The sequence below is a fragment of the Corythoichthys intestinalis genome, chromosome 3 (assembly GCF_030265065.1).
Source record: "Corythoichthys intestinalis isolate RoL2023-P3 chromosome 3, ASM3026506v1, whole genome shotgun sequence".
In the NCBI taxonomy this organism is placed as follows: domain Eukaryota; kingdom Metazoa; phylum Chordata; class Actinopteri; order Syngnathiformes; family Syngnathidae; genus Corythoichthys; species Corythoichthys intestinalis.
Genome location: NC_080397.1, coordinates 41,185,729 through 41,211,185, shown reverse-complemented (window position 1 = coordinate 41,211,185; position 25,457 = coordinate 41,185,729). Strand labels below are relative to the sequence as shown.

The following is a 25,457-nucleotide window of genomic DNA, read 5'->3' as shown; positions in this document are numbered from 1 at the left end:
GCTTAATATTGAGAAATGTGTATTTATTGGACAAAGCAAACATCGTCAAACTCACACAGTGTACGATGAGACATGTCAGAGAATAGGAAGATATGGGATTCATTTCACACCGTTATAATGTATAACCCCTTGGAAGAAACCCGATACCTGAAAAAAAAAAAAAAATTCAAAGTGCATCTCAGTTCTACAAAATATTACTTATGTTGTGTCATGGCAAATTATCGCTCTTGCATCTTTCCAGTCTGTAACAATTTCATGGAAAATCAGAGACACTCTTGACATATTTTTTAAAATAATTTATACAATCTTTTTTTGCTGTACATACGTGTTTCAAGCTTTGCTAAAAATGTTTCCTGCATTTATTCTCAAATTAGATAAAAAGGTAAAAATGGATCAACGATGTCAAGTTTCAGCGATGGAATTTTGAACATACTTAACAAATCAATAGAGTAAGTCTGGAGTATGCGAGAGGTGGAAACTAAGGAATCTTGGAGTATTCCATTTATTTGAAATATGGGTATCTTGGATACAGTCTGATGATGATAGATTTGATTAAATTAATTGAGACATAATGGCCTGAAACAGAGCAAAGCATGACATCTAATAACTCCCTAAAACAAGTGGAAAGAAAACTGTATAATTGGAGACAAACAATGAACTGTAAATAGCAATATTGAAAAGTTGCTTTAAATTTTTTTAATAAAATGTACACCAACACAACCATGCAATCCTGTAACAAAACAAAACTGTAAAAAAAAAAAAAAACAATAAGCAGATATTTCCAAATGAAAATGTTGTAACATGCAGAGACAGATAAACACAAAAGAACAAAAAACACAAAACAGGGTTTAGTGAGTCATTGCAATCTTAAAATAGGCTTTGTGTATTTGAGTCTCACCAGCAAAAACAATATTCTGATCGCAAATCTGAGAGAACAGAAAGAACACTTAAAATGGTCCAGGATAGCAGCACACAAGTCTTGTTGAAACGTCTGTTAAGGCATTAAAAAAAAATGTTTGGATGGAGACAATTCAAAAGAAAATATGGAACAGCAAAGAAGCATAGAATTGGACAGCTGCAGTTTTGCTACATCTGCAATGAGTCAATTTTAGAATTCTGACCGGAGATTCTATTGGTCCACATTCCAGTCTAAATACAAAAAATGCTGCAGAAAAGTGTCTTTAGTGTCTGGTAAATCATCTACTGTATAATTAGATGAGAGACACAAGCTAATGAGTGAAGTTGTGAAAAAATCCTGTACGGTCTGACCTTTGACCCAAACTGCCCTAAACAGCTTGAATTGATTAAAAATCTAAATGGCTCTTACTATTTAATTCAAAACCGACTGACAATTTCTTATTATTTTGGGTCGAGAGATCATCATATAATATTGATAAAATAGTTCATATTGTTGTTCCAATTCCACATGCAAGTAAATTGGCAAGACAAAGACCAGCTGGAATACTGTACCATGATGGATAGTGCTGATCTAAAGACATTAAAAAACTTCAATGTTAGCCATTTGTAGTCTGGCCAATGTTACTTGCCCTACTCCAATGGCAGAAAGGAGAAGCTTGCTGGAGATTCGAATGCAGAGTACAGTTTTGCTCAAACAAACCTTAAGTTGTTATTCCATGTTACCTATTAAGAAGTAAACCAGGGTATAAATGTACCACCGCAGATGAAGCAGAACAATACAAGGACAGACAGAAACGGGGAGGCATTTGTTAACCTTTCGCATGCGGGCCAACGTTATTCCAACCACACAAAGACTCAGACAGAATGGTACAGTAATTCTAATTATAGAGACTAAATGAGGGTGGATCTCTTGGAGAATAATGTTCACAAATGAACAATCACATCAAAGAAAAAAAATACAGTACAGCTACACCGATTATCAGTTTGTAATCTCTTAGAAGATTTTAACTGAATTGAATGACAGTCATTGTACAAGTGAACTTAAAAAGAAATTGATTAGATCAGAAATAACAATCAGGCCTACATCCAGAGTGTCTGGTTTTACCTGGTGGTTGTTGGTAGCTGTATTGCATTTTGTATGGCTTGGGATACAACTTTGTGCACATACAAGTCAGAGAACCAGGTAGTGATCTAATTCCTTGCCACAGGTGTCCTCAGATGCAGTATACTAATAAAAAGGGAGATCTTATAGTTCTTCATAATCGCCATCATCTCTTTTTGTGGATCCTCCTAAAAAGTCTTCCAGCTCATCCACCTCTGTTTTCTTGGTCCTCGATTTTTTCTTCTTTTTCTCTTTATCGTCAACAGCTTCATCTTTTTCTTTTTTCTTGTGTTTACTTGAATGTTTCTTCCTATTCTTTTCTTCCTCCTAAAAAGGGAACAGCATTATGATTGATGACTTTGATGTGTCAAATTCAAACACAAACAACCTTTTTACAAACCCCAATTCCAGTGAAGTTGGGCTATTGTTGTTGTAAAACGTAATAAAAACAGAAAGCAATGCTTTTCAAATAAATTTCAACTTATACTTACACTGCAAAGACAAGATATTTATTATTTTTAAGGCTGGAAATGATCTTTTTTTTTTTTAATGCAAATATTCATTCATTCTGAATTTACATTTGCATTACATCCCCAAAAAGCTGGGATCAGGGCATATTTACCATTGTTTTATATCACCCTTCCATTTAACAACACCCAATAACTGTTTAAGTACTGAGGATACTAATTACTGAAGCTGTGTAGGGAAATTGTTTCTTACTCTTGCTTTACTTACAACTTAAATTGCTCAATAGTCTGGGTCTTGCCAGATTTTGTGCTTCACAATCTGCAACACATTTTCAATAGAAAACTGGCCTACAGCAGTCCAGACCTGTCTCAAACTCATTTTTTGTGCATTCTTTCAACTTTCCCAGTCTTCTTTTTTTAAAAAAATGTTTAACCTGTCCTTTTCAGCTGATTTGACACTGAGAATGGGAATCTAAGTGTCCTTATGGTCTAAACAGTTTTAATGTATCACATGCGAGTAAGATATAGTCCTGTTGGGATTATTTATTATGTTTCGTTTATTAGGAGAAAGCAACTTTCAGTCTTCTGTTGCCCCTGTCGCTGCTTTTTGGAACATGTTGTAGGCATCAAATTTAAAAAATGAGTTATCAGTTTGAAAATTAAGCAAATTATCTTCATATTGTATTTAATATAATATAGGTAGAAATTGATTTGCAAATCACTGTATTAAAAAAACATTACCGATTCATTCAACACAACTCAAGTTAATTTAAATTAGGGTTTATGCGTAATTATGACAAAAATGTAAATACTTCACCTCTTTACTTTTCTTCTTTTTCTTCTTCTTGTCTTTAGAGGAGTGTTTGCATTCTTTCTCTGATAATGAAACAAATACATCCATTAGTTGTTTGATGTACAAGTTTAGTATTCTTTGACAGATAATCCTCAAGTACAAACTAATGCACGTTTACCTTGTTTTTTTATTGTTAAAAGTCATGAAGATTACTGAAATAATTGCTGTTTATGTGTTTTTCTACAGAGAATTGTCATTTTGGGCAATAGTAATGGCCGTTCAAATGCTTTTTCTTATACATTTATAGTATTAAGACATGCAAAGGAAGAGGCCACACTAAAGCCTCGACGGATGCCTTGCATTGTTGCCATTACTTTCCTGTGTAACACACTATTTTGTTTGGGTATGATGTCACACTATCAATGTACATCTTTATCTTGCACTGGAAATGTAAGATATATCAGTGTTTACCGTTATAAACCTTAATTTGAGGATCTGACCTGTATTGTATAGTTTGGCAGAAAAATTGTAATTCCCTAAAATCATCATTCTACTCAATTGCTTATAGTAAGATTTCTTTAACATACTAACATTTTATGGATACCTAAGTAGCAAGGCTGGGGCAACTATTGTACCAATATAGAAACATTCTAAACATCTTGCCTTCTTGCTCCTCGCTGCTCTCTTTGGTTGCTGAGGGTTCTTGGATGCCAAGGCCAAAAAGGTCAGAAACATCCTTTTGTTTAAATGAGATCACAGTGGGATTCACAGGTTTTGGTGCCTTGACTGACTGAATGTCATCGTCTGAGAGGTCAGATAGAAGTTCATCCCTGGCAGGGAATGTACTCTGAAGATAACAAAACAGGATTAGGTTTATGAATGGCAGATAATAATTTCTTTGGGAATGACAAAGTAAAATATGGGACCAAAATAAAGACTCTTGATAAAAAGTATCACAGATTATAAAATATTGGGCCACTTTTAAATTGTTGAACTTAATGTATCATAACATACAAGAATAATAAGATCTGTGTATTTTGTGTATGCGTTTTATTCAATGAGATGCATGCTGTACTTTTATGTTTCAACAATTCTACTTTACCTTTATTATTTTTGGTGTGTCTGATGCTTCAGACTCAAAGTCAGGGTCATCCATAACAAAAGAGAGCATCTGTTGGGCCACAGGGCCCTCAGGGTCAGTATCGGAGTCCCCAGTTATGGCTGCGACACCTTTCTTTTTTACTTGCTGCTGGGTGGGCTGCTCTACGGTTGGAATTAAAGTGAGGAGGATGGGAGCTGCAGACTGGTCTCTGGGATCTGACGCTTTAGATGCAACTTTTGGTTTAGTGATATAGCTGAAACACAAGACATTTGGGAACATCACTTAACCATCTCACATCTTAAATATGTCTTTGATATGGTACTTGTAAAACATTTTTCTGTAAATACAGGCTCCCTCACAACCATCAAACAGAGTCAGAGGTTGAGGAAAATGTAATCGCCTCTGATAAAGTCAGGTGTTCAGCAACTCCATCTGGGGAAATATCATCTTAGGAGGGTGGCTTATTTAGATGTGTGTACCAGTAATGATGTAACCAGGTGCTAGAGCTGGGAATCTTTGGGCACCTAACGATTCGATTCGATTACGATTACGATTCAGAGGCTCCGATTCGATTATAAAACGATTATTGATGCACCCCCCCTCCTTTTTAAAAAAAATTTTTTTTTTTTTTTTTTTTTTTTAATGTTTTGTACATTAGTTCCAAAATTGTTCAAAAATACTGTCAGGTTAAACCAAACTACTATTTCAGTATCAAGTTAACATATAGCAGTAAAAAAATATACAAAAATAACAATAAATAAAAAACTCTAGTCCCCATTCTATATCAGCAGCTTTAAACTACATTCAATTATTTTAATGTTGTGAATCAACCGTTAAAGTTGTTAAAATTGCTCCCGTCATTCCATAATTTCCCTTTTGTCTACTTTCGACATGTGAAAGTTTTAAAACTATTTTAAAGATAGATTCAAGTCACTATTTTACCGATTTAGGAGTATTTTAGATAAAAAAGTTTATTAGGTTTGCTTGGAAGGTTCGCTACAACAGCCTTGCAGGGAAGCGTACTGCTTTAAAATGGCAGCCGTTTGCTACGCCCGCATCTAGCTTTTTGTAGCTGTGCTGCTAACGCTACTGAATCTATATTGCATCTAGTCCTATATAAATGATATCTACCGTAACATTATGTGGATGTACTTTGTAGCAGCTTTTCGGCAGCAGTCAGGTATGTTGTTTTGTTTTTTTATCTCGTGGCATGAGTTGAGCTAGAGCCGTGAATTGAGCATTGGCATTACTCGAGGGGCCGGGTAATGAGAAGCATGATGTTTAGCTACTCTCGCTCCGTTCCTCATTGTCCCGAAGACCGCACGGCGCACCGAGTGTGTTGTACTTCCGCTTTACTTTGCATATTTCAATCATCGGAATTTGGATGTTTGTGAATCGTTCTCGAGTCTTCCACGGCCGAATCGTGAATAATCTAAGAATCGGAAATTTTGCACACCTCTACCAGGTGCTATAGAGATATAGACAAATACTTGCTGAAGTTATATGTGTTTTTCTCTAATCACACCCTCACTTCAGGCTCACAAGTGAGTTTGAACCTCTGCTGAAAGACTATGGGCACTGGACTTGTCGCTCATCATCACAGGGCACAATCCCTCAAGAGTTGTAAACTTGCAGTATTCAGTTGCAGTACCTAACCCTTAAATCCCACATTCTTCGACTCTGGCCAGCGTCGCTTCACACCGAACGATGCGGAAAACACATTGGCATTACAATCTATACAGGAATATCCAGTCCCTCAAAGTAAATAGTGTAAATAAAAATATTATGCATGAGATTATTTACTATATTTTATTATTAAGATTTACACAAAACAAAACTGAAATGTCATTTGCATGCAATGTACATTGCTTGCGAATCCATAAACAATATATTTTTAAATTAGTAAAGGAAATTACAGTACCTCTTCCCAAAATTAACAGCTGTGTTATTGTGTGTGTGCCCTTGTGGAGGGTGCATGTGGAGGTGTATACTACAGAATTATACTGTACCACAGGCAATTTTTAGCCCTTCTACGTGTGTTTTCTTTCTGAAAATATACACTGTTCTGGAAATAACTTTATTTTGAAAGGGTTCTATGTATGACATTATAACCTATCGGGGATTAAAAAAAAAAAATTAAAAAAAAAAAGTCAATTTGAGCGCAGCCACGGATGAGGAGATGATTTTAGATAAGCAAGCAAGGTCCTTCTTGGAAATATGACCTAAAATAATTAAAACAAATAAAAGCTTTCAGAATAGGATTTTTTCAAACATTAAAACAACAAAATGCTGGTTTGTGTCGACACACGTACAAAAAAAAAAAAAACTTAAAAGATACGAGATAAAAGGTTTTAAAGTTCAATAAAAACTTAATCGTAACTGATCTATTCACCTACTGTAGATAGAAAGAGATGTCGACTTGAAACAATGAAGAATCTCACGAAATGATTGTATTGCAAAGAATAAAAAAGTTGTCCTGAGTCTTTTTTTTTTTTTATGGTCACACCTTATGACGTGATCTCCTGAACATATTATATCAGACTGTATGAAATAGGTAAATGTTATTTTATAAAACTTAAAAATGAGTGCTCATGAAAGACGTGCTCGCCTCCGTTTTCCGCATGCACATCTACAGCCTGCGGATATGTGGTCTGGATAAGAGACGTATGCATGCAGGCTGGGCTGATCAGTGCGATGCTGGCTGGAGTATGTGGGATAAGGCAGTAAGAGTACTCATCAGTAACAGAGAGGCAACCTATACAAGCCAGGAGAACATGTAATTCCACAAATTGAGTGATTCAAACGAAGAACCTCTTGACTTTTGGGCAGGAGCCTTGTCAGCTACAGGCTGGATTTTTTTTATATCACATGATTTGTACAAAGTAAATAGATTTTTGGTATATCCCTGAGCCTATGTTTATTAGACATTCAAAAAAGGCAAGCAATATTTACATTATAATTAGCTTCAGACTGAATGTAATTACAGTACAGTACATTTATACCATTGTAACAAGTGCTGTCCCGACCGTTTGGTACTTAAAGTTAACAATGATTGACAGGTTTGTAGCTTTGATCTTGCCAGAGAAGCTTGGTAGCTTTACGATCAAAAGCCCACATATGTCACTCATTGTTAAACTTGCATAAGTGTGCTGTGGCAACTCATTGTGTAAGTGAGAAGCTGTTCTCCGTGTGAGCATCAAAGCATGAGTGGATTTGAGTGGACTCACTAAATGCATTTAATAAAGATAATCATTTTTCTATGTTATTCTTGTTTAAGAATACCGTAATTTCCCGAATATAAGGCGCACCCGTGTATAATGCGCACCCCAAATTTACTTGTAAAATCTAGGGAAAATTATTGTACCCGTTTATAACGCGCACCCTAATTTTAGCACCAATAAATAGAAGAATACAAGAAAACAGAGCTTGTGTACAGATACAGAGATGTCATTTTACTGACTGGTGAAACACAGCTCAAGCATAGCACATTGGTAGTTCAAAACATTAACGTGAACTGACAATATTTACGGTAATAATATGATTTGACAACTTCTCAAACTTACCAGAATCTAGGAGAAAACAAAACGGATGTGACTTTTCTTATAAAGGCTGCTGTATAACTTGCTCGTTTCCTCATGATGAATAAATGTTTCTTCCATGGATTGATACGGTAAAATGAAAGTGAGAACGTAAGTCGGAAATCCGTGAGAGCTCATAGCTGTCAGCACGAGAGTAACAAAAGGAACTATTGTTATTTGGGTTTGAGTTTCCCGAGGGACCGATATAGTTGACGGACACAGGAAGTGTGTGTCCTTACATTTGTAATGGTCCGAATTGCGGAGCTGCAATAAACGTAGACTCAAATGAGTTCAAGAAACTAAATTCTGTGCTTTATGAAGAGTGAAAAAAGCAGAATTTAACACAGACGAAATCATTCGGCCGATTAGAGTGAAGTATTACCGAAAAACGGTGACATCACGTACCGTAATGGTCGGCAACGGGTGGCCGCATACGTTTCTTCAACACAACGTGGCCGTGTCAATGAAAAAAAAATCGGTTTATATATATATGTAATACATATATATTTCTGTCTCCATCCATGTACCCGTTTATAATGCGCACCATGAGTTTACCAGTTGATTTTGGGGAAAAAAAGTGCGCGTTATATTCGGGAAATTACGGTAACTCATATTATGACGGCAGCACGGTGGGAAAGTTAGCATCTTGGGAACTGTTTTTTGGATCAAAAATACTTTTTTTCCCGGTATTGGATCTGGACTCGGTATCGGCAGATTATAAAAATAGGTGACTGACTCGGGTGCAAAAAAATGTGATCGGGGCATCGCTAATTAAATATCAGCATATTTCCTTTAGTCTATGAGTGTAGTTTTTCTCATCTTGACAAATCTTCCTTGCAAAACATAAGACAACCTGGAATAAAATGCATTACAATAGTCTACTCAACACACATCTGGTGATGTGTCAAGAGTCAAGACTTACTTTTTCAGTTCAGGTTCACTATCCATATCCTGGTCATTTTTCACCGAAGGTGCTACTAGTGTTTGCTCGTCCTCATCACTGGTCAGACAGATATCTTTACTGGGAGGCAGCATTTTAGGCTGTGGTAGAGTCGGTTCTGTGTCATCAGGATCAAGCTCATCCTGGAAACCAGACACCATGGGGTTTCCTCTGTCTTCAAAATCACTAGGATATATACAGTATATATATTAAAAAAAAAAAAAACATATCACTTTATATTTTGTATGTGTGCCTTCTATGCAATGTACAGTACTGTTGTTGTTTATGTAAGCTGCCTGTAAACATACTTTGCATTAGACGTGTATGACACCCACATTCAGAGCCAATAAAATCATAGCATTAATGAATTTGCAATTTTGTGATATTCAGTAGGTCATTCACATGTATTGAACACGTTTATGCAATAGTGAAAGCAGCATTGTCAAAGATAGAAAATTTACAATAAAATATGTACAGTCAATAAATAAAAATCACTCAAGCCAGCCCTCCACACACACACACACACACACACACCCACACTCCCAAAAACTGAAAATAAATAAAAATACAAGTGCCTACCTGTCACTGTCCGCTGCTGGTGTTGGCTGCGACACCTTTGTTTTGGAGGGCAAACTGTCCTCTAGGAAACTCTTGTCCAGTCTATCATCTGGCACAAAATCATCCACACTTCGTACCTGAGTAGGACACACTGGTGCAGGAAGTTCCTCTGAGGAAACATTCCAGCAAACTATCAATCAAGGTACAACAATTCCTTTACAAAATCAGGCAAAGAAATAGTGACATCACATGACATTATAATACCCAAAATTCCTGCGAGTATTTTACAGTCTTTGAATTTCTCAACAGCTCAGGCAAGAACCTTGTTACTTGCGCTCTACTTATTTAAAATAAAAAGTTTACACACCTTTTCTTTTGGCACTAAATTGATCGCAACTGGACTGTTCTGGTTGTAATAGAAGATGGTTTGCAACTCACCAGACCAGGTTTCAGCAGACTCCACAAAGGCTTAGCTAGGACAGCACTAGCAAAGTCTTGTGTGGAAACTTTATGTAGTTGTAGGTTTGATGGGGGGTCGGCAAGTACAATAAAATGTCAACAAGTGTGTGTATGGTGACTCCTATTAAACTGGTTTAAATGAGATTGCTTAATTCGGAACAAAACCAGATCAGCAGTTATAGGATGACTTGTTCAGCCTTAAATTGTACATCAATGGTGAAAAGGTTTTGAAATTTATCTAGCTCAAATTTTGGTATCACATAAAAAAGTATTAAACATGAGCATGTGGAAGTGCATTCACAATATACCGTTAAAAATCACTCTATTTCCAAGTTTCCACCATCAGATCTTTCAGAATAGAGTTGAATAGTTCTTTATTGTAATTAGTGCTATTTTTTATGCAGCTGGCTAACAGTATTACATTTCAAGTGATTTAAATTAAACCTCTAAGAATGAGATTAAATAAAAAGTTCCCTTAAAGAGTTTCTTTTTACTGTCAATAATACTAAACAAAATACTACAACTACAAAAATACTACATACGTATTTTGACCATTAGTCAGCTGAAACATGCAAAAAATAAATCTTGTTGAACTCTAGAGAAGTCATACCTGATGAACTCACAGAAGCTTCAGGGACAGGTGACGAGCCAAACCATCGAGACATGAAGCTGCGTTTCTGGGGGGCTGATACTGGTGTGACGGATGACTGAAGGTGCTCTGGTGATTGAGCTGAAAACTTTAATTCAGCCGAAGGCGAGGCTGCTCTGCCGACAGCTGCACCGACAGCAGGAGCAGTGGGAGCCGATACAGAGGGCGACTGTGGGAGTGGCTGGGAAGGGATTGGCGGTTGAGGTGTGCTGGGGCTGGAACTTCCAGTGGAGGCCCCACTGGGAGGAACAATAGGGGACTGAGAGCCCGAGGAGGGACTCTGACCGTTGGCTGGACCAGGTGAACCGTAGCCCTTATTACGGGACTCTAGGTTCTCCAGGAAACTATAGCAATTAGAATAAGTTACAATGAGGATAATATTGACAAGAATAACATAAGATGAGCGAGGAAGACATATTGTACATTTCATAATTCTGATCTTCTGTCTCTTGCTGCACACAAAGCTCTTCTAGCGTGGCATCCATGTCCAGCTGGTTTGTCTCCAGTTGCCTCAAAAGGGTCTCTCTCTGCACACACAAAATCATAAAGTTTAAAATCTGGAACTAAAACAATGATCTAATTATCCCCCCCAAAAAATGAGCGAGTAAAGAGTGAAGATGACCTGTAGTTGTAAAAAGGGGATGTTGAAAAATCTATGCAGGTATTTTAAGCCAAAGCCATTCTTCATAGAGGATTCAGCATAGTGGATGTAAGATGATCCCGCTGGTCTGGAAAACACAAGATTTAGGAGTTGCATTTTGAGCTTCCAAACAACAAGTACAGATTGTATACAATATAAAATATTTCATCAAGTCATGCAATTCATTAACATATTTTACGAGGAGCTTATTTGTATCCACAAAAATACAGTATTTTTCAGACAACAATGCACCCTTAAAATGCTTCATTTTTTCCCCCTAAAAGTTATAGAGCACTTTATAATCCAGTGCACCTCATTTATGAATTCTGGTTGTGCCTAATGACCTCAAACCTATTCTGTTGTATACATAACTGTTCCGATAAAAGTGCTCAAGACACAAATGCATATCTATATATATAAAACAAATAATACATTAATAAATAAAACCACAACTTTACAAATAGGGGCGTCAAACGCATTGTAGTTTTGCCTAATTTAAAGTCAAGTGGAACTAACCAGTAAATGTACTGTATAATTATTATAAACAACTGTGAATTTGTTTGTGATCTTCCTCTTTTTTATGCAGAGCAAAAACAGTACTGTAATTTCTCAAGTACAATGAGCTCCTGAGTTAAGTATAAGTCCCCCAAAATCACACTTACACGTATTTCCACCCAGGGGTATCAAACTTAACTTATTGGGGGCTACTGGAGATAGGAGTATGGGTAAGCATGGGCTCTATTATTATTCCACTAAATAGGTTTCAAGTATTCCAAAAATGTTCAAGTAATCCAATCTTCTAAATCTTAAAGAATAACAGTTGAGAACCTGGTCACCCAATCCCCTTTCGGCTCTCTGCTATTTTACATAACGGTAGTTCTCAGCATCTCTGGATGAGTAATTACATTTTATTTCGCAATTATTTAAAAAGGTTAAAAGTAGGGTTTTTCCGATCATGTTTTTTTTGCTCCCGATTCGATCCCGATCGTTTTAGTTTGAGCATCTGCCGATCCCGATATTTCCCGATCCAATTGCTTTTTTTTTTTTTGCTCCCGATTCAATTCCAATCAATCCCGATAATTTTTCCCAATCATATACATTTTGGCAATGCATTAAGAAAAAAATGAATAAAACTCGGACAAATATATACATTCAACATACAGTACATAAGTACTGTATTTGTTTACTATGACAATAAATCCTCAAGATGTCATTTACATTATTAACATTCTTTCTGTGAGAGGGATCCACGGCTATAAAGACTTGTAATTCTTAAAGGATAAATGTGACTTTGTATATTGTGACTAAATATTGCCATCTAGTGTATTTGTTGAGCTTTCAGTAAATGATACTGTAGCCATTTAACTTCTGCCCAAATGCATGAGGGGAAGTGCAACCATGACTGTGCGTCGTGGTACCAATTTATATATCTTCTCTGCGTTAGGAAATAACATAGGGCGCTAAGAAAAAGATCAACTACTACCTTTCTTCCCCACATTGCTTCCCACAATTATTCTAATCATTGGAAGAGGGATTGTAACGCTTTAGCAATTTAAAAATAGGCTCCAAAGGCTGCCTAAATTCACTCTACTCATTTAACGCTGCCTTTTAGCTCTATATACTGTATGGGTAAAACGGCGCCATTATAGATTGAACGCAACAACGCGTGAGTGGGTCGTGCAGCGCATGCGTTAATTGCGTTAAATATTGTAACGTGATAAATGTAAAAAATATTAATTCACGCCGTTAACGCGATAAATTTGATAACCCTACCTTAAGCTTAAACTAAAGACTTTGGAAGAGTGTAACACATTATGTCTGTAACGTTAAATACAATTGGAAAACGATTTAATTAAAAAATATATATATATTTAAAAAAGGCATGTCCGATATTTTTTTGCCGATTCCGATACTTTGAAAATGACGTGATCGGACCCGACATCTCTAGTTAAAAGTATTATCTTTATATTTCACTAGATTTTCTTTTTATTCTAGTTGGATAATGTTTCTTGATGGCTTTTAATGGTGAGTGCTGTCATTTGCAAGCCCACAGCACATTCCTGTTTTCATGTTACAAGTGTGATGCGAGTTGAAATGTGACGGTCTAAAAAATGTCCTGGATACAAACTATTAGGGCGATTGGTTTGATATTTTCAGAGGTTGACGTCAACAAGCATAGATAAATCTGCCTCTAATTTGGTGACAACTGATCACCGTTTTTGGAGATTAAGCCATGTTACAGCATGCAGCTATCAACACACCCGCCCCCTCGCCTAACTCTAAACATACGTAACATGTTACTGCAGTGTTGCTCCAGTATTCATTTTCCAATTTCATCCACAGGGCAGATTGAACACTGGGGCATTTTGGCTCCCAGGTCATATTTTTAACTAACCTAGTTTACGGAGTCCACAGCAACATTAATATTCCCTGGTGCGACACAGATAATAAACATACTATTACATATTATTTATTTCAACTTTTATTTGTTTCGATATTTGTTCTCATTTTTATGTAATTGTTTTAATTTTAAGTAATTATTTCAACATTATTGATGTATTTATTTCAATTGTAGTTAGTTCATTTTTTTTGCCTGCATTTTAGCATTTTATTTATTTAACTTTTTATTTATTTCATTATAGCACTCCAATTCCTCTCCTGAACTTCCATAGATATTTACCTGTTTAATCCAGCAATCAGCTCCCTTATGTCATCAGGCAGGATGACTCGATGTTCACCCATGTCTCTGTGGTTTCCCAGCACACAGACTGGTACATGAGTGGGCACTTTAGGAAGTTCCCTTAAGATGTAGTTAAATGTCCTGAAAACATATCCAGGACACCTCTCAGTATAAATAAACAAAATGAATCAATCAGACTAATTTAAAAAAGACAAAAAAACTCAAGATGTAGAAAATTTTAGAGGTTAAAACCTCTGTGCCATTACATTGCATTTGATTCTTCTACAGACACATTTAATGAACAGGAGATTAAGCATGTTTGTGCTATTCGGTTTCTCTGCGACATCAAATGAAAATTCCATCTTATTTATTCATTTAGATGATAGGCTCCATTACCTCTGTTACAGATGAGACTCTTCAAAACAATATGGGTCGGAAACTTGTCACTATTTGGTTTGGTTTTATAATTTTCAGGTAGGACTAACAAATACATTTGGTACATAGAACAGTTTAATCAGTAATTAATAATAAATATAGCCTATGCAGAAAAGTATAAAGAATTATCACCAAGCAGATTTTAGAGATAATTGAGATTTACACCAGCAATGAAAAGCTCTAGTCGAGTAGAGCTAATTACTATTAGAAACAAATTCCTACTACTAATAGTAGCTATAACTATTCTGCTACTACTCTCCTATATTCTACCTCAGTAATTAAATTATATAGAACAGGAAAAAACTGATTGCCATTTTGAAACAATTTTTTCTTTGATTTTCTCATTAATAACTTCATTTGCATATGAAAATTGAGTCACGAAATGGAATCTTATGTACTCAGAAGCTGTAGGGACTAGATTAGGATGTCACACTTTTTTTTTTTTAAAAATGAATGAGTCTGAAACGATTTTCAACACTCACGATACTGTGACTTGCCCCTTTTTAATGAAACTGTCTGAATTATATTGTTATCATTGTTTTAAATATTTGAGTTCAACTCTATTTCGGGCCTAAATGATTGAGATCTGTCAGTATGTATGCAAAGCTGAATTTATGATAGAATTGTCAAAATTGTAGTATTTATTTGGTTACAGTATAACACTCTTGAACTAATTCATCATTTGTCATTGCAATGAAACTCCTTGGAATAATACTGACAGACCTCGGTTAAAACTTCGCAACAGTGAAACTTAATGACACCACCTCCATGCATAATGTAGCATAAACGCTTATGGAACAGACGACACTACACAGAGAGGATTCTTACCACTGCTTGGTAATGTCAAACATCATGATTACGCCATTGCAATTTTTGTACACATCTAAAAACTCTGCATCAAGGGCCACCTCGTCTGACTGCAACACACAAATATCATTGATGAAATGATAATACACATCAATAAATGCTTCTGTTTGAAACTGAAAACAGCCCACCCAGAATACCCCTCCCAAATCCCTGACCCACATCCTTTGAGTAAGCTATTTGTTCTTTACGCATGACAGTCATGTGACTGATATTACCTCTTGCGGCTCATTCTCTAGTTTCAAATTGTCACCACGCTTTTTGCCTTTGCCTGAAAAATCAAGAAATCAGAAGCATTGGTTCACATTAATTTTTTCCACTGTAGTCTGTTGTTTTGTGTTAGTTCATGGAAGGGGCAAGCAGTGATGCACATAAACGCACTTTCTTTATAGAATCACAGCTCACAGATGCATTTCAACAAAGGCAAAGCTTCAAGTAAATGAACATCGCTGTCAGTAAGCTTGTTTAGTGTGTAGATGATCAGGAATACAGGGAAACACCGCAAAACAGCCAAATTTAAAAATGTAGCCAAAAATCAAGCCTTGAGAAGTAGTATTCTCATATTAGCATAAAGTATGTTGTGGCATACCAACTGCACACAGCAGCATTAAATTTCTACACACTACAGTGCCGCTCACCTACACCATCAGGAAGAGGATATTTTTGGCCTGAGATGAATGCGAGGGGTTCAGAAAAGAAATGATGAGTGAGGACAGGGAACAAGACAACAACCACGCATGAGATTCAGCAGTTTGATCTGTGGTGATGAGGTCAGACTTAGCAAAAGCTTAATACCACGACACACTTTAGAAACACCACTCACCTTTGTCAACCACGTCCCACACCTCGACCTTGACCACATCATCAGTAGCTGAAAAACATGACCCAAAAGTGGTTTAATTACCCAAGTGCTGTGCTGCAGTTGAAATCTGTACTAACACACAGATTACAAGGATACTCTCACACAGATTCAGTTACTGTTTTATTATTTAGTACACTACAAGAACAACAGTAGCGTCGCTAAGAATGAAAAGGCGAATATTAAATGGGTATCAGACTCGAGCTAAATCTAACTAGTTTACCTTGATATGGAGCCACTGGAATGAATGAAAAGGCAACAGTACATGTACTGTAAATGTGTGTAGTTGCGCAAATGAGAACAAAAATAAGACAATAAACAAGGTTTTGCTTTTCATAGACTCAAAAACACCTACTTTTGTAATTCCAATGGATACTTGTAGCTTGGATTTCCTGGGTGGGTATGTACTCTTCCACAAACTTTTTCCCCTGAAGCCTATACCATAAAGTACTCTTTCCAGTGTTTCTATCGCCGCGAATGACGATTTTCACTAGAGTGTGGAGATTGAGAGGGGAAAAAATACATTAGAATTCACATTCATTCAATGAATTTAAATATTAATTAAATGAACATTTGTATTTTTACTGGGATTGTATGAAAATTATTTTTCAATTTCATCTCTAAACTTTATAAAGAGGAGAGGAAATATTCCTCTTCAAATACCATTTAGTACCAATTCAAATTACCATTGCTCAACCATGTTGAAGGTAAAGTTTATAAATGGAAAAGGTTTGTTTAAATGCTTACTATTATATTGGACCCCTTTAGCAAAGCGTCGTTGCAAACTTTGGTTCATGGACTGCAGGCCAGCAGGAATGTTCTTGTCCCTGAGCTGGCCCGGCTCAGATCCAACCAGCTTTTTCAATGCTGAAAACATGTTTTTGATTTACAACCTATGCTATCACTGAGGTGGCCTGCTTTTGAATTAATGACACAAGAAACTGAAGCAAATTTGCAACAGCGGGTGTTGAAAGCTACAAAATTGAATTGCCCAGGCCTTGATTTGGTACTATATTCGAGCTGTTGTGTTTCCCATCCAGTTGGAAATAGAAGTGGTACTTTTTACAGTGTCATCTGTGGAGGAGACGAGAAAAAAAAAAACAAAGAACATCAGCAAAAATGCTAACAAATAAAGTTGATATTTATCAGTGACAGGCATTTTTGTGTGACATTTGCATTTTGTCACTGTACTTGCGTGGCTTTTCTGCAGGTAAAAAAAAAAAAAAAAATACAGCTTCCTTTCAGATCCCCAAAAGAAAGATCAAATGACTGCAAGTTGTACATACTGGAGATGCAAAGATGAGAAATAGTTTGTCTATGTTTAGCCCAAATTGACTTCCGATTTCCGACCAGTGTTTGCCTCTGTTTAGTCAATTGAGATTGGATCCACAACTCAGTTGAGAACCTTTTTAGATTAGCGGTAAAGAAAATTAATGGGTGGAGGCAGAGCCTTATAGAAATACAGTTGTGACACTCCCAAAAGGCACCATGGTACGATTTCCTCCCGCTTACTTCCGGGTTATGGATTATGGAGCCTCGAATAGTTCCAAACATCACTTCTACGGAGACATTCGCTTATGAATTGAGTACAGCATTATGTTTAATGTAACAATAGTAATATAAAGTTAAAATAATATGATTTTCAGCTCATTGTCAGACAGTTAGGAAGAACAGAACTGAACCACTGAAACCGCAGTCAACTTCTCTTGACGTTTGCCATTAATTTTGTGCATGCCGCACCAATATGTTTAAGTATCAGTTTGAGAATTGTCCTAAGAGTTTAAAAATGAGGCATAAGCCATTAACCTTACTTGTCACACTAATGTATTTTATTCTGTCCAGTTGATGCAAAGTGAGAGCGAGAGAGAGAGAGAGAGAGAGAGAGAGAGAGAGAGAGAGAGAGAGAGACAGAGAGAGAGAGACAGAGAGAGAGAGACAGAGAGAGAGAGAGAGAGAGAGAGAGACTCCCTTTTAAAACTTGAACGGATGAAAAACATTATTTTGTTTATTGATTTTTTTTAAGCTCGTGGCACATAACTAATTGAAAAGGCTCCAGTGGTGCATCACGATCTTAACTGTGACATCATCAGAGAAGTGCATAGCCTATATGTGTAATGTGTGTGCGTCTGCGCGCACGCGTTCACGCCACGACTACTGTATATTGTATATTAAGAATATCAAATTGTGCTTCCATATTGAAGAATTGTTCGATTATAAAAATCCAAAAAGCTGGAGCTCTCTGTCACCGTAACCACCTAGCATTAGCTTTCCGGACTATAAACTCGTTTGGAGACATTTAAAATTTTGATGCAATTACGATTAGAAATTTGGGATTATTGTGAAGAAAATGTCAAGGTTCTCAAAACCACGATCAATTTTAACTTACCTATTAGAAAAGACAACGTTATCCTCAGTTTCCGTTTGAAACAAATGATAGCGACACAGTGCGCACTAGCTTAGCTTCCCATATGCGGACAAATTTATGTAGCCACATTAGATGACGTCTCCTTAGTGGCAATGGGAAAAATATACTCACGGTTGTTAAAGAAGAGAAAGTGCTGTTCTAACATCTTGGTACCGTCAGACATCCATCCCTACAGCAATATTGCGATTTGCGACTACATTCCTTTGCAAGGATAGTATGTCGCGCATCTTCCGAAAAGTGCGACTAGGACGTATGCAACTTCCTTTTACATTTTCACAATAAAACCAAAGGTTAACAACGTGGCGCTTGAGTACTGTTTGTACCTTCCATTTTTCTAAGACAAACATATCCTTTTTAATGACCTGAAACATACTCGTGATGATTAGTCTCAATCTGTCCAGTATTTTTGACACAATTTGACATTTAAAACGGCCTCACTGAGTTATAAAACGCTTCCGGTGTTGTGCCGAAAAATAGCCAACCCGCGTGAAATGTCCCCCTTAACGGGAGCGCTTATTTATTACGCTTTATTGAGCGCCTATTTTAGTTATTTTATTTTATTTATTTATTTTATTATTGAGCGCCCACACGTCACAAACAGCTTTTTCTTACCAATCGATGGACATGGAAACGATTTTCTTTGTACTGTGAATATGTATTATTTTACGCTGCTTGAGCTAATAAATGTCATACCTGTGTGGTTGTCATTGGGATATGGTCGTGAAAACCTGTAGACTAATACATTTCTAATCAAAGATGGTTATGTGGCCCAGTCCACGATTTGTTACTAAAATACAGTACTAGTATTTTGTGTAATCTATTTATTTAAAACTGATTTTACAGTCGTAAATCCATTACTGTAATGCGTCCATGAAAACATTTGATGTTTTCACCTCAATAAAGCGTTATAAATAAGCGTTCCCGTCAGGGAGGACATTTCACGCGGGGGGTACATTTTTCGGCAAAACACCTGTTTCAGACTCCAACGTCACACGATGTATTTACACTGTCGCTAGCTAGGCCATACTTCCATATTAGTAACCTTACTATTCAAACGTGGAATAACTGACTCGTGCTTTTTATCCATTCATTTGTGTCGTACTGTCTTTACTTCATTCGATTTTTAAAACTGTTTCTTGCGACTTTTGTGTTGAATTGTGCTATACAAATACATTTGCCCTGCCTTCAATCAACATTCAATTTCCTTTGACAGGGGCGCTGGAAGTCACTCACAGCAGGGGGTGCTGTGCTAAGGATCTGTTTTTTTAGTGTTTCCCGTCGAAAAACAGCCATTTCGGTCTAAATTTGTCATGCTTGCACATTGTGTCCATGACAAGGCGTGCACAATGGCAGTACACACAGTGGCGCCTCCAGAAATTTTTCATAGAGGTGGCCAGATGGGGCCACTTAAAATCTTGGGGTGGCACACCAAAGCTAAAAGCCATAATTTCAGGTTTTTATTATATTATTGCAGTAAAAAGGTCAGGGGAAAACTATCAGAAAGATTTAAGGACACGGCTACTAATATACTTTGGTGAAGTGTGTAATATTTGACGTTAATAATGATTTAATGTGCATCGTCCATAACTGTCCAATCAACATTTTGAGTTCCACAATGATTCTGTTTAATTGTGTTATGTATATATTAGGCATAAGGTGTACATTTAACAAAACAAAATAATTACTGGGGAAAAGCAGGTGCTAGCAAATACAAATAAAAGCAAGTACAGACGCAATCATATCTTAACTGGATATTTCTCAACACAATGTTCATGTGACACAAAAATAATTATTAATGAATGAACAAAACATAAAAAGTACTTCCCAACAGGGATCAACAGATTACCAGGCTATAGACCCTACTCACCTACGTCACAAAATGACGTGCCGCTGTATCCGGCCGCCATATTGTCCGTATTTTTTAGACCTATTCTCATTGTTTTCAATTAGTCGTGCAAGTTATAGAGCAATTCATGGAAGCCCCGGTGTTATCTGACGCCGTAAACTCATTGGATGCGTTGCATAAAAGGCGTTATGTGGAAAAGCTTCAGTCTATCCATTCGCCAGATCCATATTTGATGCCTAAATCGATGTTTTTCGACCCGCTGTCTTCGCCGTCTTTGCCTGACCCTGATATTTACAACTATCTTGTCCACACAAAATCAGCCTATTCTCACGAAAGTTTGAAAAACTTTAAGAGCTTGGAGGCTTATAAATGCTACGTTGCTGGTTGGGTGAAACAGGTCCTCGTACACGAAAATTCGGCAGGAATCTTGTGCTCGGGAAGGTGAGTTACGAAATTTTCAATTCAAAATCTTTTGTTCTTGCTAACATCCACTGTCAAGTCTAATGTATTTCATGTCATTTGTCAATGGAGCTAGGGCTTTTAATATTTATATGGTTTAGCGATAGCACTCCCACTACATACATATATAATATGTAATAAATATGAAGTGCGATAGCACTACTCCAGATTGTCCCTAGTTGAATTTATTTTTTGGCTTTTGACCTCAATAGTGAAATTGTTAATTAATTGTATGACAACTGTCTTATTATCCCCTTATAATTATATATTTTCAGGTAGTTCATTCACAACATCTGAATGTATGTTGTTGGCGATTAGCCTAGCAATGATCTTAATTGTGGTTGTCAGCCCAAAACCCTCTAAATATATATTAAATGCATCTTACCAGATATAAAATGACTACTACATAATCTGTGGTAGTCGTTTGGAGCCCAGTTTTCTCGTCGAATTGCAGCAGTCAATCTCGCTCTCCTCTCCGGGTCTCTCGGAATACGGTAAAACTTCAAGTCTCTCCGTCTATCTTCTCTGTTTTTGCAACCGACCGCCACACACGACTTCACCATTTTGATTATTAATGTTAACGAGCAGAAAAACACACCATAATAGGAGGAATTTACGAAGCGCTAATGCATTAACATGACGAGTATACGGACAACATGGCGCGGGGGCATGGCTGTGACGTCACGTGAGTAGGGTCTATACCGTATGTGCAACATACGTACACTCATATCGTCACTTAATGCAAGCGGGGTGGCTCACAAATTTATAGGGGGGGCCGTGGCCACCCCTGGCCACCCCGTGGTGGCGCCATTGCGTACACACGCATGCTGGACAGTTTACTACTACTAGGCTACTACAAAGACAGCGTTCTAGTTCACCTACAGTGTGTGTTGGAGTTTTGTATTCAAAATAAAATGTGTATTATAACTATACCTATATAAATCAGTGTGGCTAGATGGCACAATGACACACAAACACATTTGAAACCTAAAAGGGCCAATACGCCTTAGTTTAATATTCCCTTTTCACAACACTAAAATAAATTGCGCACGAATATCCAATAGTGCTCTGCATGGCAGCAGCTAAACAATAACAACAAACAATAATATGGCTACAATGCAAGTATGTCTTACTTATTTGAAGACACCAAAGGTAGAACAATCATCATAATCCTCTTCATTTTTGACCTCCAATTTTAGAAAATTTAGCTGCTTATGTAAAGAAAAAAAAAACTCTAATTCGTTTTTGCGCCATGTTAACGCCTCGTCTGTCAACAGTTAACTTTTCCAATTGCGCCTACAACATGACCCGTTAGCAAGCATTGTGTCAGGTGGTGACCATGTTAATAACAAATAAACATTTTCAGCATGTAAATTTAATCCCCAAAGTTAAACATTCCATAGTTTCAATATGTTTTATTTATTTATTTTCAACACACACACAAAAAAAAACAAAAAAACAAACAAACCTACCAAAACAAACTCCGCAGTTTCCATGCAGCTGCGTAGCTGTTCACCTTGAGTGATGTCGCAACTTTTCCAGAATGCTGAAATCATTTCGCACGAGGCTTGGCTTTACAAAACCAGTGCATCTAGCTTTATGTATGTTGTCAGTTTTGTTGCAAAAGTTTAACGTAGAGGGGAAACAGTCATATATACCCACCATTCCAACCCGTGAAAGAAAGCCAGGTGTTTTTTTTTTTTTTTACTATGAATTACTGCAATGTGCATGCATGTTTTTTTTTTTTTTTACTATGAATTACTGAATTGTGCATGCATTCAACTGTGGGAATTGATGACATGAAGTTTAGTTCAGATTTTTGTGTTTATTCTGCCAATTAGTGCAGCCAAATGCAACGCAGAACTTCCACATTCTGCTCTTCCAGCTAATTGAATTTTGTGGGGAATGAAAAGAGGAAGGCCGCAAAAAATATGATTTTGAAAGGTGCAAGAAGTATGAGTATAGCAAGACTTTCAATATGCCAGCGCACTATTTGGGAGGAAATGCGGTGACAACAAGTGAAAAACCTCTTAAATACGGTGGCGGCTATACATAAGAGTCTGATGCAATTTTCATCAAAGGATTAACTGCAGAGCAATTTTAATGCCCACTCAGTATGCTTATTGCATAGGATGTTGTGATTTTCTAGAAATGTTGTTGAAGTAATGATTTGAAATGTAAACACTGGCAGCGATAAATAGAAAGAATAGAGTAATGCACATTGATAATTGTTTGTTGCTTAATTAACGTGAGAAATCATCAACATGAACAAGAGAATGAATTTAATTATTAATATCCATTCTTCCATCCATTCGGCTCGTTAATGTGCTGACAGCTATCTGGCTATGGAGGTAGATTTGTGTATTTATTATTCAATCCCAAAAAAAAGTTGATTCAATCAAATATAGAGTTGCTTCAGTCAAAATATATATTTTGAATATGCTTTAATGTGATTCAACACGGGGAACTTCACCCGCTGCCCTGATGTGACGGTTGGCAATTGGGTCCAACAGGAGTGTCCGCGACGCGCCAGTACAGGAGTGGCCAGCGAGTGGCCCGACACTAGCCTGCCCAGTAAGTGAGTGGACTACCGGCGAGTCGCCGGCGTCCGCGTCGGGAGCCCCGTCACTTCAGCTTTGAATGAGTGTCGTGTCACTCACGGGCCGTCCACTCGACAGCCAGCCTCCGCGCCTGGGGGATGATATCGGGGTCCCACCAGTGTGCCGCGACAGGGCAACGTACCGTCGTGGGTACTCCGGTGAGATGCCGATGTCACACCCCCGTACCGGTGCCCCATTTTCGGCTTGGACTCGAGCAGAGTCCGATGGCTGGATGGAGCCCTGCTGGCCAATATTCTTGGTTCATACTTTTATGCCATTGGCGTAGTCACCTGCCACTCAAACATGTCAGAAGTAGCGTTGAAGTAGTATCTTTGTGTCAAAATGATTCAATCGAAAAAAAGTGCCTTCAAAACTTCTGACACTTAAAAAAAAAAGAGTTTAAAACTTTTTGCTTTTCAAAAAAAGTGACACTTCAATAAAAAAATATATATATTTCAAATAAAAAAATATTAAAAAAACAACAACTATTTTTGCAAATGATTTTTTTCTTTGATTAAAAATAGTTTTTTGATTGGAGCAACTTTTATTGGGATTGAATGATTTAGACACAAATGTCCTACCCATAATATGGCTCAAACTCAAAAAGGATCGCTTCAATCAAAGAAAACAGTTTCAATGAAAAATGAAGTGTTCGAATGCGAATTTCTGAGTCTCAAATATTTTTTCACATTCAAACCTTTTTTTCTACGATTGAATTTTTTACAATTTTTGATTGAAGTGATTTTTCTTTTGAAAATATATATATTTTTGTTTGAAGCAACTTATTTTTTGATTGAATAATAAAGACACACATGTCCTAGCCAAAATGTGGTCCAAATGCAAAATTACATTACTTCAATCAAAAACGTCGTTTCAATCAAAAAACTACGTCGTTTCAATAAAAAAAACTTGACTTAAAAAAAAAAAAAAAAAAAAAATTCAAAGAAAAATAGTTTTCAAATACATTTTATTGAGTTTCACATTTATTTTTGCATTATAGGGCTGTCAAACGATTAAAATTTTTCATCGAGTTAATTACAGCTTAAAAATTAATTAATCGTAATTAATCGCAATTAATCGCAGTTCAAACCATCTCTAAAATATGCCATATTTTTCTGTAAATTATTGTTGGAATGGAAAGATAAGACACACGACGGATATATACATACAATATACTGTACATAAGTACTGTATTTGTTTATTGTAACAATAAATCCACAAATGGCATTAACATTCTTTCTGTTAAAGTGATCCACGGGTAGAAAGACTTGTAGTTCTTAAACGATAAATGTTATAGTTACAAGTTATAGTAATTTTATATTAAAACCCCTCTTCATGTTTTCGTTTTAATAAAATTTGTAAAATTTTTAATCAAAAGTAGAGCTAATATAATAAGAAGAATAAAAATAATAAAAATAGAGTGACCAAAGTCTAAGTTTTACGTGTATTTTGCATAGCTATTTTGATATGGAATGCCAGTTCATTTTGCATTATTGTTTAACTGTGTGTCAGAATAGGGCCTCATTACTATAGACTGAAGTGCTTTTCTTTTTGTGAACATTATTTTTTTGGGAGAGATAGGAATATTATTTTTGCTGTGCTTTCACTAAACGATACTTACAGTATCTGTACATATCTTACCCAAAATACAACAAGAGACACATAATTGCCACTAAAAGAAAGAAAACTTACCGAAATATGTGTGGAGCACAAATAGCAATTTGCATTGCATTGTGATTACAGCATAAACGTCTCACAACTACTAATTCTCCCACGTTTAGAAGAAATAACATGAGTATGGAACGGCGCTGCCCCCAAGCGGCCGGTGGCATTCTCTTCACTCTTAATGTCCATAAACGGCCTCATTGTAATAATCTGTTTGAGGCAATATGCGAGATGGTCATTCACCCAAGCGCCAGCAGAGGGCGGCAAAACTCCATAACAACAAGTGAGCGTTTCAGTGTACTGTCATTTAAATCTGTCTGAGCGGGACATCTGCGTTAATTGCGTCAAATATTTTAACGTGATTAATTTAAAAAATTAATTAACGCCCGTTAACGCGATAATTTTGACAGCCCTATTC

At 36.7% G+C, this 25,457-nt stretch overlaps 1 protein-coding gene across 3 annotated transcripts; it reads right to left on the bottom strand.

Moving 5' to 3' along the window:
* Positions 1-6: 6 nt before the first annotated feature.
* Positions 7-25,137, bottom strand: rabl6b (RAB, member RAS oncogene family-like 6b). Of its 3 annotated transcripts, none has more exons than XM_057832679.1 (17): positions 25,067-25,137; positions 16,792-17,118; positions 16,400-16,534; positions 16,009-16,056; positions 15,824-15,853; positions 15,404-15,456; positions 15,150-15,238; positions 13,887-14,027; positions 11,189-11,294; positions 10,990-11,093; positions 10,528-10,910; positions 9,480-9,627; positions 8,883-9,086; positions 4,383-4,635; positions 3,944-4,127; positions 3,305-3,363; positions 7-2,347 (listed from the first exon to the last, which is right to left on the bottom strand). In XM_057832679.1, the coding sequence occupies exons 2-17, from the start codon at positions 16,919-16,921 to the stop codon at positions 2,165-2,167; spliced, it is 2,250 nt and encodes a 749-aa protein (XP_057688662.1). In that variant the 5' UTR covers positions 16,922-17,118; positions 25,067-25,137; the 3' UTR covers positions 7-2,164. The 3 variants fall into 3 exon arrangements, with proteins under 3 accessions (XP_057688662.1, XP_057688661.1, XP_057688663.1); XM_057832678.1 differs by lacking the exon at positions 25,067-25,137 and adding an exon at positions 18,581-18,745; XM_057832680.1 differs by lacking the exons at positions 15,824-15,853; positions 25,067-25,137 and adding an exon at positions 18,581-18,745.
* Positions 25,138-25,457: the final 320 nt, after the last annotated feature.

Bases quoted from the DNA above. Each gene is read 5' to 3' on its own strand.
- rabl6b (XM_057832679.1), bottom strand. From the start codon at position 16,921: ATGTTTTCAGCATTGAAAAAGCTGGTTGGATCTGAGCCGGGCCAGCTC. The intron at 15,239-15,403 runs GTAATATCAGTC...TGTGTGTTGCAG, and splicing joins TAGAGAATGAGCCGCAAGAG to TCAGACGAGGTGGCCCTTGA. The intron at 11,295-13,886 runs GTAAATATCTAT...TGTGTTTTCCAG, and splicing joins CTGATTGCTGGATTAAACAG to ACCAGCGGGATCATCTTACA.